Genomic DNA, 16,351 nt, shown 5'->3' with positions numbered 1-16,351 from the left:
AGTGAAGTTTTCACTTGTGAAGGTTATACTTCTTCATGTCAAGGAATAGGCTGTATGATATATTGCTCTAAGGGAGTCATTCCCAAAGTGGGATCCCTAGGCTCCTGTAAGGTCTGTTCTTAAGGCTGTATTTTGGGTGCAAAGAAATTATTCTGGGATGGATCTGTGGAACGATGCATGTTTTCAATATGCAAAAGATCTGTCATGGTGAGCACTTCACAGCTGGTGTGGAGAGCACCAGGCAGTGTAGGCAGGGGTGAGTATGCAGTGTGCCACAGCCTGTGTCTTCACTGTTACCCATTTAGTTTTTGAGCCTTCTGCACCATTTTCCACAGCTCTTTCATTCAAAAACGTTTAGCCTAATCATTAGCTAATTTTCTTAGCTGATTAAATCATTAGCTAACAAAAACCATGTTAGAAAAATAACTTAAGTGAAATTAGAAAAGTGATCATTAGCCTAGTAAGTATGCCTAGCAAATTTGCCTATGTTTTTTCTCTCCTTAGTGGTACACAGGCTGAAAAACATTCAATTTTTTGTCTTGAAAATTGTACACTTTGTTAATTTTTATCCTAATTTGTTTTTGTGCTGCTACAGAGAGTAATAAGTCTGTGAATCTCACCCTGGTTTTGCACTACCCGTTTTTTAATCTTACTATCAGTGGTCAGTCAATCATACTCTTCTCTGAAACCACTTGCAAAACATCTAATGTTCTTGTTGCATTCTGGCAAATTTAATTCATGAGTTAACTGCTTTAGAGTCTCTTCAGTCTCTTTCTTTAAAATTGTGCGTACTTGTAATATCTCTGTAATTTTTAGACTATCTAGCTGCTACAGAAAACTGATAACAAGAATGAAATGATGAAATTACATGTTTTCTAACTTTACTGCACTAAATCAATCATGGAACTTGTAGTATGGTTAAGAAAATTATTCTTACCACAGTTTTTGTGCTACTTTGTTCTGCTTATATACTTTATAAGTATATGGGAAATGAATACACTGTCAGAGTACTGGGTGTCCCCAATATTATGAGTGGATATAAACAATTCAGAGAGAATTGGGAGCTGATCCTTTGCCTGTGCTCTGTGTCAGCAGGGCATTAACTCCAGCATGTGCTACACAAAGGCAGATTACTTCACGTAGAGAAGTTTGTTGCTGTCATTTCTTGTCACTGCATCTGTTGTGGTGAAAGCTGATGTGCCAGCAGTAGCCATAAGTCTTCAATCAGTTTCTCTTTATCTGTAAGATGATAAGGTGACTTTTTACTCCTCGGTGTGTTATTTTACTTGGGGTTTATGTAATATGGGTTGGATTTTCTTTTTTGACCTGGGACAAGCAGCTTTGCTGAAGGGATACTTGGGAATTTAATACTACTTTTTTTTTTTTTTTTTTTTTTTTAACAAAACTGCTGAGTCAGTTTCTTGATAAACAGATGTAGCAAGTGCATAATATACTGGCAGGTAGCAAGATTTTCCTCATGCAGTCATAATACTGCCATCCATCAGACAAGCCTTGTATTTGGCAGTGCTTGCCCTGTTAGGACTTGTGCCATTGAGAGCATACGGGAAAAAACATCACTGCTACTTTAATGTTTAGTTCCATCTTGTCTAGGGCTTTGAGATAAATTACCTGTGGTTTAGAACTTTATTTTCTTTTGATAGTCAGTTATTTCAACCAGTTTTCATTTCATTCTACTATATCAATTCTGTTTTTCTCCTCTTCTTGCATGCTTTTGGCAGCCAAAATCTTTGGCTGGTTCTTTCCTGCCACCTTGAGTCAAACATAAAGTTTTCTAACATAGTTGATGTGAATGGGACTCTGATGCTTACCAGACTTGTTATTTTAGAATGTTGCCACTATATATTCTCTGCCTGGATATTGTCACTGCTGGATATGCTTTTACTGATTAAACGTGATTGATTTCCTCTAAGTCATACAATCTGCATTTCTGTCCATTAGTGACAACTACTTCAAGCCTATAATTAATTTCATCCTAAAACCAGCATTTTACTTTTCCCCAAGCAATTCTAATCTGAAAGGTATCTTTGCTTTTTTGTGGCTAATAAAGACTGGGGGTGTGGCTTGACTGCAGATGTCCACACTCCAGTAAGGTTAAAGCAGAAATAACACCTCACACCAAAAATGAGCAGCTTCTTCAGCACCTTGCAACATCTCTTTCCTGTTATCTCCTCTGTTGTTACATGCTATTGGAGTATTCCATAAAGCTACACAAACCTGCTTGGTAAGCCACACAAATCCTATTTGTATCCTGTTGTTCAGGCTTAAAGTGAGTTTCTTTGATTTACTCCTAAAGTGAATTTAGCTAAATTGAGTTGAAGCTGTTTGTAATTCTGCCTGGATCTGAAAGTGGAACTACAGCAGTGTTGTGCCTCGTCCACCTGGAATTTGCACTTTCCCTACATCTGTTGTGCTGTTTGGCCCTTAGTGATTTGGGAGTGCTCAGAGTTCTAGCAAGTCTCACCTCAAGCAGATTGGATGGTTAGACTGAGTATAAATATATTGTAGTTCAACCTATAATGATTAAAAACTAATTTTATTCTCTCTGATACAGATCTGGTACTACACAAACAACATCTTTAGTGAATCTGGGATCAATCGTGAAACAATCCCTTATGTTACACTAAGTACTGGTGGTGTGGAGACTCTGGCTGCTGTTTTTTCTGTAAGTATGCTTATAAAAATCCATTAACATGCTTGATAGTTAAATATTACTAGATTTTATTTTCTTATACAGCTTAAAATAGAAAAAAGAATAGTATGTTGATTAAGTGTAATGGTTGATAATGCAATTCAAAATATTATTTCTAATTTTAATCCTAAACCAAAATTTTTATTGGAATATTTTATAAGATGTTCCTTAATTTTAGATACATAAAAGAAACAGAAAAAGTTGATATGTCCTGCAGTGCTTTGTATGTATGAAGACGAAGAAGGTAGAAACAGCAAGGGCCAAAATATATTAAGTGGTAACTCATAAATTATTTCGCCTGGTAGAACAACTTTATCTGGTAGCAGTTTATTGACATCTCAGAGTCTTCTCGTGTTCCTGCTGGGCAGCTGCAGTGTTGCTCAGAGGAAGCTCAGGCACAGAACAGCTACAGGTGTTCAGTGTGGCAGGCAGAAACAGCCTCCAGGGGAGATGGAACAGTAAAGCCAGCCTCTGGTATAAGGTGGTGGTGTTCAATTCTTACTCAGGACAAACAGGCATCCCTTCCTAATACATGAGCTCCAGAGCAGGTCCTTTGCTTTGATCTGAATGTAGAGGAAGATGTTAATAGAAAAACTCATCCATGCACATTTTCTTTCCTTCCTATTTCAAAATGAAAAAGTTGACTAGGGAAAAAGATACACTAAATGAGCAAACTAAAACTCCAGTTTAATAGGTGATTATGCAATTAATTACTAAAGGAAATAAATTTATGTTTGCACTGCAATAAATAAGAAGCAATGGGAGAAGCCTTTAGAATGGAAAGTTGCAAACAAGTGAGTAGTCCTTTCTTTGTTAGAATTTTTTCTCTATATATTCTATACCAACTGTATTGGAACAATGCTGAACACAGCAGCAAGCATTTTTAAATGTCAGAAGAATAGTTTTTGAATAAGAGTCCTTTTCAGGGGCAGACCAAGTTCTTGTGACCTACAAAATGTTAAACTAAATCTAGCCATCAAGTGTGTTGTCTAATAGTCTAGGACATAAGGACTCCACAAGGTCACAAATATCTTCTGATGTTAGTGAATTTCCACAAATCTGGTTTTGACTAATTTTTTTTTAAATTAAAGATTCTGATTTTATTATTCATTTAATAAGGAGAAATTGAGAAATATGGAAGTGCCTACCTCTTATAGGTTTTTTTTGTGATACTGCACACATCCTCCTTTGTTTAAGATATATGGATATATTAACCACTGATTTAAGTGAAGAATACACCTCTTTTATGTGAAAACGGATGATAATTACGTGGAATGATTCCATTATATTAAAGCCATTCTATAAATAGGATCTGTAATCATTTCAATTTCTTCTGTGCTGTCAGTTTGGGGGGCTTATTCGGAGCACACTCTTCATATATAATGAGGTGGATGGGTGTGCTTTGGCTCCCGGTATGTGTGGGAACTTTTTGTACTCAAGAGGAGGTTTTTTAATACTTTTTTTGTTAATCCTACCTGCTGTGCCTCTGGAAATGCTGACATAACAGTATCACTGTTCCCTTCCAATTTCTCTGTTCAAGACACGCTGCTTTTTGGCCTTAATTTTATTTACTTAATCTTCATAAATGTTACATTGCTATTGTTAAAAGGAACAACAAAATGGATTTTGTTTTTCAGTTTGAGGTTTCGCAACTTATTTATTGGAGTAATTTCCCATCAAGTTTTCATGCCTAGCACTGAGGACAGGGGATTCCTCCCACTCCCATCCTCTCCCAATGTCTCTTTTTGACATTTGTTTAAAAATCTCTTTCACAGCCTTAGATGTTAAGCCAGGTGCATGCCTTTTGTATATTTAGGGAGGAAATAGAAGAAAGCAAGAAGATAACTTAATTTTCCTTGCATTTTTGATATGTTGTATTTGCTAGCAGAAACCAGATTTTACTCACAATAAATTCCAAGATTTCAGTAGAGGCAATCAGTTACAGAAGTGTAGTTTCTATCCTCTTAAATGAAATAGAAATTGGAAATGTACACTAGAAATCATGTACCATCTGTGATCATTATACATAAATTAGGTGGTCGTGAGATTGAGCCTCAGTAGGAATACTTAGGTATTGAGGACCTCCATTGATGAGATCCTTAAAAGTGCCAAAGGAAAACTGTGAAATAGAGATGCATTTCATGGAGAAGCAAAGTAATATTTAGGAGATAAAATACTGAAACCATGAATATTTTTGAAAGTCTCCTTTTAGTGCATCTCTTGGGAACAGCAGCACAATACTAGTAATGTTGATGTGGTCCATGAGGAAAGACAATTAATATTCCGTTCTTTTCATAGCTCCATATAGCCTCAGATCCCCTGATATGCCTAGTTGTAGCATGCTTTGACTACAGCTCCATCCCTCTTCCTCTCCATCAAAAGCCATATTAACAAGATATTGAAAGATGAAACATGCGTCATAATTTTCCTTTCATTCACATATTTTGGCTGCAACTTCTGCTTAAACCAACATTTCCTAATTTACTTCATGTAAGGCTTGTGTTGTAGCGTTGCTTACCTGATGCCCTGACTCCTCTCTAGGGAGACAATATAAACTTTCTGTATATTTTTGGTTAATGAGAGAGAATTCCACCCATTGTACTTAACACAGATTTGATTTAGAGGACTGGACCGATAAATACTTTTTAGTGGGGTTTCAGTTTGTTTCTGAAGTTTTGTGTCCTCTGGAATGAAATACTGAATAGATTTACTACTCACAGACATGTTACAGAAGTTACTTAACCTGATACAATTCTTTGAAGCAAGATGGAATATACCTAAAAAATTCCCTGTGTTTATTAGAAGTCTGTTCTATAACTTCTAAAGTAAGAGTATACACAATCTTAGTTATTCTTCAGTAAGATTGATTACTGGTGGGGTTTTTCTTTAATTTTTAGTAATTCAGGTTAATTTTAGTTGTCGTCTTACTCTTAGTGGGCAAAGTGCAATTTTTCAGTGCCTTTCTTTAGCACAGCAGGAGGGGGAATGGAAAGGGAGACAGAAGTAAATGTCTGAAAAGATTCCTTCCCTCCTCCATGAAGCCAGCATAGAATAAAAGGGAATGCTATTCAAATTAAGCATCCCACATCCAATTTTGCCATATGTGACACCACACTTGGTTTTCTTATAATGTTCACAGAAAGACTCTAGATGTGACTATATTGAGAAGACTGTGCCCTAAGTATTTCCCATAGGATGATGCATGAAGGTGTTACTAAAAGTCTGTGACAGAGACAAGCTGTGTGACGCCTGGGATGACTTAAAATACATTGCAATACTAGACCATAAAAGAATGTAGGAAATCCTTTGCAGTATAACACAGAAGTCAGGGAAGCCACCCCTCTTCAGTGAGCTGGTTTTAATCTGCTTTAGGCTGTCATGAGAAAGGGCTCTAAGACTTATTCTTTGTTTCTTTTACTGTTAATAGATCTCAATATAGAAGCAAATATTCCCTGCTCAGGGCATGGTACATCTTAAAAAAGGGTATTCCAGACTTTTCCATAGATGTTCTCATCTCCAACACATTTCCTCCATGGTTTCCACAGGTTGATGCAAAATATCTCTGCTGAAACTCTGGGTCCACTGTGGTCAGAAGAGAAAGAAATATGTTCCAGTAACAGCCAGTCTTAGGAAGTGAAAAAGATGGGATGACAAATACTAGAATCTCCAAGGTTCCTAGGAAGCTGTGTTAGAATTTTATTTTTAGTAAAACTTTTAATGCAGTCCCATATGACGCTCACACTAAGTCAGAATCAGCCTTCACATACCCATAATTCCCAGTAGGATGTAAGTAGAGTGGGCAAAAACGGGCAAACATAGCATTTCCCCCTCTTTCTCCCCTCACCCTGACAAGCTGTTGCTCAAGGATTACCAGCATGTGAAGGTAATATCTTGTTCAGTAGTAGGCCAGATAGAGACAGCAGTAGAAAAGAGATTGGGCAAGCAGCATCTCAGGTCATGGTGTTTGTCAAAGGCCAGAGGCATTTGGGCATATTTTCTCTGCAGGGTGGACTGCAGAGAGAGAGACTGTGTTCATGCACACTGCCTTAGCGCACAGGTGATCAACAGGATTGCTTTTAGGTAGAGACGTCATTCCTCTTTAATTGTTTTAATACACATGGACTTTTGAACAAATGAGGATTGCATGGGTTGCAGTAACCATGTAGTGAATTCCAGAAGAAAGAATCTCATCGTGAAGGTCTGCCTTACAACACCACTCCTAAGACCCAAGGTGTACATGGTTAAAGATTGCATTTATGTAGTACAAATTCTTTGGTAGAATATATTCAGAAATTGAAAGTTTTGAAGATGTATCTCTTGCTGCTGAGTATTAAAAGCATTGGGTTTAAGTAATTCTTTTATCAATCTATTCAGGATGATTTGCATCAGGGCATTCAAATATCACCATTAGAAAATAAAGCATCAGCCACAATAAGCTGTCACAGATCAAGGTTGAGATCTCGTCTGGCTTTTATAGCATGAACATGATAGCTTAATGCTTTTAACAACTAAATCATCACTAGAAGGAGTTTTGCTTCAGAAATATCTGCAGTTTACTAAAGGAACAGATCAGGAATAAGCAAATGGGTGGTTTTGCGCTGCCCTAGAGGCTGTTGCCAAGCACTGCTGAGGCAAAAGTGGCTGGCTGTGGCTGACTGGGAAAAGTCCTTGCATGGGCTATGTCTTGGCTGTGCTGGTCTTGGCAGGTATTGAGTATGAGAGCATCTTTAGTGAATAGAAAATTTCACTGCCAAGTGGGGATGACTAAGGATGCCTTACTGCAAAATACTTCAGACTGAGCTTAAAAATGTAGTAATCAATTCCACCCTTTACTGAGAGTAATCTTTAGACAGGTACCTGCAGAACTTGTATAAGATCTTATCCTGTCACGGCTTTAATACAGATACAGGCAAATTGATGTGAGAGCCTTGCAGACAGATTTATTTAAGGCTTGTGTTTATGTGGTCAAAGTTGATGCTAGGCCTCTAAAATTCCAGTTTAGGTACTTAAATACAATAGCCCCCTTTTTTGTTTTAAAATTAATAATTCATACAGTGGACTAATGGATATACATCAAAATATTAACCAAAACCCCATTCCCAGTCTGCTGTTCCTCTCCTATTCCTGGGTACAAGGTATTACACATTGTGTCATAAACTGATATAAATGAGGTTCTCCATTTTCATCCTGATATTTAAAATGGAAATAACATAGTGTTAGCTTGCCATGTTAAGTCTGAATCTAGTCACAGTCTTACTCAGACCTTTATCCAAAATACATCAAAAGAAAATGTGGCTATTCTTGACATTAACTAATAGAGCAAACTTCTTCGCAGAGCTGAGATATTAAGAAAACCTGATAGGTTTTGCTTAGTATAATTTAGGGCCAGGATATAAGTAGGGAATAGTATGCAGCAACCTCCTGTTTGGACTGCAGGACTTGCTTGCACATTCATTTTATCCAAGGAAGCTTGTCTGATCACTACACTGCTTTCACTGTGTCAGCAGTGATATTTGCAGCTGACTCAAGTGAAAAGGTTGACATTCGCTTCGTTAACTTTATTCACAAGTGTTTCCTGACAGACAGAAGTAAGCAGTGTGAACTGTTAATGTAGTTTGTATATCAGTTGCCTTTTTATCACGAAACATTTCTGTTGAGAGAATTTTGGTTGCAATATTTTTTGCACATTTTCAGTAATTTCATCTGTGTTAATCATCATGACAGGTTATAAGTTTCTACAAATGCATGTTTATGATCACACAGAAACAAGTATCAGCCTACGCAGCCTGGCACATAACTCAGGTGTTATCACAGGAAACTGTTGTCTGTACTTGAGCATACACTGGATTTTTTGTTATTTCATTTATTCTACTGTACAGTGTATTTTGACTTGCTATAGATCTTCAATAGGTAACAGTTACCAGTGTATAGCAATGGAGCATTTATAACTATAAATACTTGGAAACTGGTGAATCATCTTCCACTTCTTATGAGTCATAAGCATCTTAGTGGGTTTTGCAAGTGAACAAGTTTTGGATTTGTATAATCATAACTAAAAAATTAGGTTGTTGTCTGTTTACAACCTCAAAACCAGCATTGCTTTCACCAGGGAAACTTGCTGTTATGGAAGATCAAATCCAAACTGTCCTCCCTTACTGAAATTTATTTTGTTTTGAGTTTTACAAGTGAAAACTATGTATCACATTTGTCCCATGTTTTTTTATGAGAGGCATCTATGAACTTTTTCCCTCTAAGAGAAGTATAGTCCCTGACCCTGTTTCATTACAACCCCCCCCAGCTGTGTAAGGAAGATTGCTTGATTATGATCATCAATACAGCATTGAAGAAAATAAGAGAAATTGCACAGTATGTCAAATTACACGTGCAGCATTTATTGAACATAATCCACTCCAAATTACATGTGAAACATCTGTTGCAGATGTCTCTTGCAAAAGTTGCAGAAGATGGGTCTTACAGGTATATCAAATAATTTTTTAGCCCTCAGAGCCATTAAAGTCTCTTGGTTCAATGTCTCTGTGGTCATGTGCGTTTGCAAGATGGATTCATTGATTGTAATGGGAAATCGCTGCTGTCTTGTAGAGGTTTTGACAGTGAAGCAGTTGCAGTTTTAAAATATTTGGGCCTCATAAGATCTTATTAATAACAGTGCAGGTCTTTCTAAAATTCCATAATTATATTGTGGAAGCTGTGAAAATTGTTCAAAATAGTATATCTCACCATTTAAAGAAATAAAGAATGCAAAATCTTGGCAGAGAGCTGCTTTCAGTGATCTGCAGCATCACAGAGCACATCTCTGGTGGGGAAGCTCAGCTCAGGGTGCAGCATCAACGTGTTTAGCATAGAAAAGCCTGTCCTAAAACCTACTGGTGAATCCCAGACTGAGGGAGAAGCACTTGCCTCTCAAAGCATTTCATCCATGGGCATCTCTGCACTTTGCTTTCACACATTTTTCCTAGATCCTCACAGCAGAGTGATGTGTGTTGTTTCCCAGAATTAAGAATATTATTCCAGATTTCATTTTAATTGCCCATTTTTTTCCTCAAAGGATGTGCAGAAGATGGCATTCAGTCTCTAAATGATACGGCAAACAATTGTGTGATTCTGACTTTAACTTATTTGAAGTGGTACATTTTATCCTTCATAAAATTCTTTTATTTTTCTCATAAGAAAGCCAAGTGTAATTAGTAATTTTAGTAGTTATGAAACATGAAATGTACATCAGCTGTTATGACAAAATACTTATTAGCCTATTTTAATGAGTCAGACTAGCAGAGTTCCAAGTTACAGCTTTTTAAGAAATTCTTCATTGTGTTTTTCTCTAGCATATAAGTATTCAGATTTTGCATTTTACGTTACATTATATGTTAAATATAAATTCAAAATGGATGTAACTGTACAAGTATCACTATTAAATTCACTTGTCTGAGCAAAGTTTTCTGCTGCATGGATTTCTTTTGTTCGGATATTCTAATTACACTAATTATCCAAAATAGCAACTAAATGCTTGTTCTATAATTGAGAAAAATGAAATTTAAAGTAAATTTTGGTTTCATTAAGATGCAATTTATGCTAAAAAGATTTAAATCTCATATTTTAAATGTTTTAAACTTAAATTCAGAGACATTGAAATTAGGAAACAGTCAAAATGCAAAAGCAAGAGACTTTAATTCACTTCAACATACTGACATTTAAAAATTATGTATTGTAAGAACATTGTCATAGGAATTTAATACATATTTGTAAGCTATTCAAACAATGAACAATTTTTTCAGTGTCTTAGATAAGGATACCATGCTGACTTGTTTTTTCAAACATGCTAAATTTTGTAAACATAATTGTGAGCATAATGATGAATGTCATAGCTTATGTACAGTGTAAAATCAACCCTCACAGTTTTAGTTTTGATCTTCTTATTTACTAGGAGAACATATTTCATGGTCCAAGTTCTTCAGTGTCTTCTCAACGAAGTCAAATACCACTTTTTGTTTTCCAGGGCTTGGTTATTGAACGGCTTGGACGCAGACCTCTCCTCATTGGAGGTTTTGGATTGATGGTCGTCTTCTTTGGAGTGCTCACTGTCTCCCTGACTTTACAGGTAACACTGGGGTCACTGTATATTTTTACTCTCTCTTTTACCTATTTTAAACATGCTTGATACTTGTTTGTCTCAACATTCCTGCATAAGCAAATCCTTTTAATGTTTGGCATAAAGAGTGAAAGACCTGTTATAATAATTTATGAATCTGTTTGCTTTAAAGCTTCTTCATTAAAAATCTATAGGGACTTTCTCACATTCTCACATTCAGACTCCTTAATTCAAAGATTTGTGCATATCAGGAACTATTATGAAGACAATTTTACTCATAGTTGAATAAACAGTTTACCCATATTCTGTGGGCGTATCTTTGTAATTCACTTTCTCTCAGATTTATTTCATGCTTCATATGTCATTCCTATTTTAGGTGTGGAATTTTTCTTAGTGATAAATTTCCACATTTGATGTTTACTTTTCTGGTATTTGTATAGGTAATATAAAGACTTATCCTTTGGAGAGCACTTGGCCTTAAAATAAAGATGGGAATAGACATTTAGCAAGACCTGTTGTGACAGGACCAGGGGTAATAATTTTAAACAAAACCAGGGTCAATTGGGATTAGATGTAAGGAAGAAGTGCTCTGCAATGAGGTCAGTGAAGTGTTGGAACAGGTCGTCCAGAGAAATAGTTGATGCCCCTTCTCTGGAAAAATTCAAGACTAGGTTGGACAGAGCCCTGAACAAACTGATTTAGTTGAAGATGTCTCTGCTCCTTGCAGCGGGATTGGAGCTAGATGAACTTTAAAGCTCTCTTTCAATCAATATGTTTCTATGATTACATGGTTCTAAGTTATCATATGTTATTAGTACTCAATTCCCCAGGTGTTTCAAAAGGAGGATTTATTAAACCAGTTTAAACTCTTGCCCTGAGTAATTTTCCTTTTTTGACTTCCATCTATGTAATAATGTGGTTTGTTTTTGTTCCTAAGGACTTTAGAGAAGTAAAACTGACATTTACTGGGTTTGAGTGTTCTTGTTTCATCAAAATGTTTTTCTGCTGGTTTGGATTCCTGTGTGGTGCATTAATATGACTTCCAAATCTTGTTTCTTCTTTGAAGGAAGTCACTAAGCAGGTTGACTGGCAGGTCTGTGCCACACCATTACAGTTTTATTTGATATACTTGCATGCACAAGACAATAAAACTTTACTTCATTTACCTGCCAGGGCAGCTGTAAGACAGCTCTCCTCCTGAAGAGAGATGTAATTCCATATTTTGTATGAAGAGTGAAAAATTCCCTTCCAGATCTTCTAAAGCCAAGTGGGGTGTGTGAGGAGCTTCAGCTATTTTAAATCCCTGAAGTCTGAATGCCTTTGAGTTTTGCCTCCTTTCAACAGGATATCAATGTTTAAAGTATTAGAGATTTGCTTTGAACAAAAGATCATGGTACAAATGGGCTTAATCTCAGAGAAATTTATACCTCCTCCATATGTGCACCTTATCTTTCTCAGAAACCTTGGATTTGCTTCCAGACAAAAATTCTGGATTGTGTAATTTTGTAAGATCTACAACCTTTTTGGTTAATGTTAATGTCCAGGAGACCATGGTTTCCACATAACTAAAGAAATAACCCAGAGTAGAAGACAAAAAACATCAGAAAATGGGGGCCTTTACTTAACACTGAAAAAATAATTATTTTCTTTAGCAAGAATATTTTTACAGTGCTGCTCAAGGTGGTGATAGTACACTAACATATATCTCAACTAACTTCTCAAAAATAGCAAAATTCTAATGGAAATATCATTCACACTTTGCTGCACTAAAACTCCACCTGTTGTAGAGAGAAAGAAGTGGGCACCCATGGTTTTTTCTCATCTATTAGAATTAGAGTCAAGCATTCACATGTATGATTAAGAAACAATTCTGTTTGCAGTTCCTGCAAACTCCACAGGAATTGCTTTTCGCATTTCAAATTCCTGACATTTAGATATCTCAGTAGAGAAGAATCTGCTTAGAAGTAGAGGAGAGATAGCAAATATGGCCTTCCTTGTCTGCAAAATTTCCAGATTACATCTGGAAAACCCTGGACTGTGGCTTTCCCATGCTTTGCCAAAGTTCAGATAACCTGGTTCTCCTACCAAATGTCAGCCTGCCTTCAGCCTAGCCTTTGACTGGTGAACTTTGAAGCTCATGGGCCATCCTAGATGTTATTTTTGAACATGACTGAAGTACCTGAAATGGATAGAGCTGTGTTCAGCATTCCAGGTTGGCTTGAACTTTAGCACAAGAAGCTGTGATTTTTTAGAGTTCTGACACTGGAACATAACTTGCCTAGTGTTTCTCTACAGGGATTTCACAGAGACCAAGGCCTTTAAATATAAATCATCTAAGAAGGTGCTACAGAAATGTGTGATGTTTCTAAAGTAGCTCCAGAGTAAATTCTGAAATGGACCAAGACTATCTACTATCTGTGAGTTTTTAAAAATATTTGTGATATGTACAATATGTTTAAAATTAATATCTTTTATCTACCCAGAACACTGTGCACTGGCTTCCTTACCTCAGTATATTTTGTATCCTTGCAATCATTGCATCGTTCTGCATTGGACCAGGTATGTCTGTATTATTTCTCCATGTTTCTTTGTACATCTAAGGATAGGTATTTTTGTACTGGCATTATGTTAGCAAATCACTTGTATAGAACTACACTTTGGCAGTAAACCAGAAAGCAAGACTTTTGTTCCCTTGAGCTTTTAGAGGGTTTTTGTGCACTATTTACTGCCTTTTTTTCTTTGTAAGGAGTTTGACATTAAACATTAATCAGCTGTTTATACATCTTCACCACTGAAGTGGTCTAATTGATTGATTGTGGTTTATTTGGGGAAGAGTTGCTGATGTTTGATGTGACTCTAATGAAATACTGCTGTAATTCTGTGGATCCTCTTTTGAAAAGCTGAGAAAAAATATGCTGCTTAAGAGAAAAATGGGGAGAATACCAAGCTATTTCTTTTACCCTTGTTTCTGGGAAAAGGATTTGTCGTTAATTTCAAAGAAAAATACTGTGAAAATATTGGGGAATAAAATAGCAATCCCTTTGTCCTTCTCTAAGGACAAATCTCAGGTTCAACTATGTCCACTGTACTGCTGACATATGTTTCTTAGACTGAGATGGGGGGGTGGGTATTAAAGAATTCTGTGTAATAGAACTTTTCTTGAATTTTAAATACCTTAGGAATGTCAAATGTTGACTTGAAACTTCTTTAAAACTTCCCTTCTAATGTTTTGTGTGGCTCAGAGGGTTTAAGTGAAGCTACTTGTAACATCTACCACTGGGGTTTTTAAAATCTCTGATGAAAGAAACTGAATTTTTTTTCTTATTACAAGTATGTCCCACCACGTTTTAGAACCTGCAAATCAATATGTTCTGAGATGTTATATTTCCAAAATATGACGAGTAACCCTCTGCTTCTCTTCTTCACCTCACCATTCTTCAAAATGGATTCTAGTTCTTCATTTAGATTCTTTCTCTTTACTGATGTTATTCAGGATTTTAGTTGTATTTCACAGTCTCTTGGAACAAAGTGCCTGCAGATACATCCAGGACAAACAGCTATTGTTAGAAATTACTTGCTTCCTTTCTACAGTAATTCATTAAAATTAAAGCTTCTGTTGTGTTTTTCACTGTGCTCAGTGCTATTAAAGCCAGAGAACATTAATAGTGTACCAGCAGCTACCTAGTTGGCCCCTCTGCCTTTCTTTCCTCTGTGTGTTCAAACATTTGTCATATCTGACAATAGTCGGAATATCTGGGTAGCACTTAACACTGAATTGCTTTTAATGAAAATCTTGGTAATTGACTGTTCAGCTGCTGAGAAGGAACTGTGAAGAATCATATTGATATCTCTGTAAATCAATAACAATATTTTAGGAGATTTTGATGGGGGTAGATTTATCTTCAATGAAACTTCTCTGTTGTCTTAAGAGGAGCTTAGAAGATCTGAACTACTTTACTACCTGGGCAACTTCCATTATTAGCGATGTTTTAAGATGATTGAATGAGAAGAAAGTGATTGAATAAGTAGAGATTGAATAATAAGAGAGAGACTTTTTATATATAAAAAATAATTTTTTTTCTGAGCAAAGAAATTATTACAAATCCACATTTCATCCATTGCTTTTTGTAACACAAGGCGCAACTCAGTAATTGAGTGCAATTACTGTGCCAAGTTTTGTTCCCCCTTTGATGTACAGGAAGGACATCAATAGGCTGTGACAAGTCCATTGGAGAGTTACAATGTCAGTCAGGAGACCTGTGAGAAGGGACTGGGTGAACTGGACTTGTCCAGCCTGAGAGGAGACAGCTTTGGGGACCTAAGAGCAGGGCCACTATCTATGAGAAGGGTGTGGCAATGGCAGAGCCAGTCTCCTGTTGCTGCATGGTGAGGTGCTCGAGAGGCAGAATACAGGTGTTCAAACAAGAAAGATGCAGAGAGGCAGTAAGGAAAAGCTTTTTGCCTCAAGGCTACCAAGAGCAGGCTACCAAGGATACTGAGTCCTTTATTACACAAAGGTCAAAATTGAATAGTTTGCATTTCTGTTTTTCTCCATTGCAGTGGCTGTAGGGAAGTGTCCAGAGCAAAATACACACAGGGCAAGTCAGTGAGACATTTTTAGAGAACTAATTTACATTTTTTCCAGCTTAGGGTCTTTCTGAGGCATAGCTTCTAACACTTTCATAGTCTCCCATGGATTTGTTAAATCTGCCTGAAACAGCAGAATTTTAGTCATTTTTGGCAAACAAAACTGCATGTCTACCACCTTTCATGCACACATACTTTTTTATCCTTTGTGTGATATCCTCTAGGTCTTGCAGAAACAGGGCAAGACCTCCTCTTCCTCTTTTTCAACTTCCTTGTGATCTTGTAAACTTTTACGTTATGAACACAGATATTTCTGGAATGAACAGATATTTCTTATTGCCACGTTCTCAGTGATATTTTATGACACCCCTTTACTGGAGAATTTCACACTTTGGTGGTTCTTTTGTAGCACTCTGATGGTTTAATGAGACAAAGCTGAAATTCAGGAATAGCTTTCCCACCTTTCTGGTGGTAAAAGGGTTTTCCCCAAAGAAAATGAAAGTATATTCTTTATTATAAAGCTGCATAATTTTTATACTTTCAGACTTTTGTAGCAGTTTTGCCATTCATTTGTACTGATTAAACAGGGACTATTGTCAGCTAATCCTCAGAATCTTAATTCCTCCCAGAGTTACACTACAAAAACAATTTATAATGATTCCATAGGTACAAACCTTAAGCTAGGATGAATTCAGTTTTTTTTCATTGTGCTATTGGTACTTGGAAAAATTATCCCACCTAAACATAACAAATAACCTGAGCAACTGAATTTATAAAAATACTGCTTTAACATTCTAGAGCATAAAATTGCCTTTGAAAGTTTTCTTTTTCAATATTTTCTCTCTTGTTAGAACATCTAATACCTTCTCAATAGCTTAGATGTTGTGTAAACCATTTTCTGAGAGCATATGCATGAGTTCCATCTGCTTCTTTACGGTGAGGATCAG

The 16,351-nt window shown here is 36.4% G+C and overlaps 1 protein-coding gene across 1 annotated transcript in view; it reads left to right on the top strand.

The window, feature by feature from the left end:
* The window catches only part of SLC2A9 (solute carrier family 2 member 9), a 79,915-nt gene that overhangs the window by 39,390 nt on the left and 24,174 nt on the right, over window positions 1-16,351 (top strand). Inside the window, exons 8-10 of the mRNA XM_066317266.1 lie at window positions 2,573-2,683; window positions 10,725-10,826; window positions 13,301-13,376. Of these exons, the coding sequence (XP_066173363.1) occupies window positions 2,573-2,683; window positions 10,725-10,826; window positions 13,301-13,376 (289 nt within the window). The remainder of the gene's footprint in view (window positions 1-2,572; window positions 2,684-10,724; window positions 10,827-13,300; window positions 13,377-16,351) is intronic.

The sequence above is a fragment of the Sylvia atricapilla genome, chromosome 4 (assembly GCF_009819655.1).
Source record: "Sylvia atricapilla isolate bSylAtr1 chromosome 4, bSylAtr1.pri, whole genome shotgun sequence".
NCBI classification, from domain to species: Eukaryota; Metazoa; Chordata; class Aves; order Passeriformes; family Sylviidae; genus Sylvia; species Sylvia atricapilla.
Note: the sequence above shows the minus strand (reverse complement) of the source record. Positions and strands in the feature narration are given on the sequence as shown.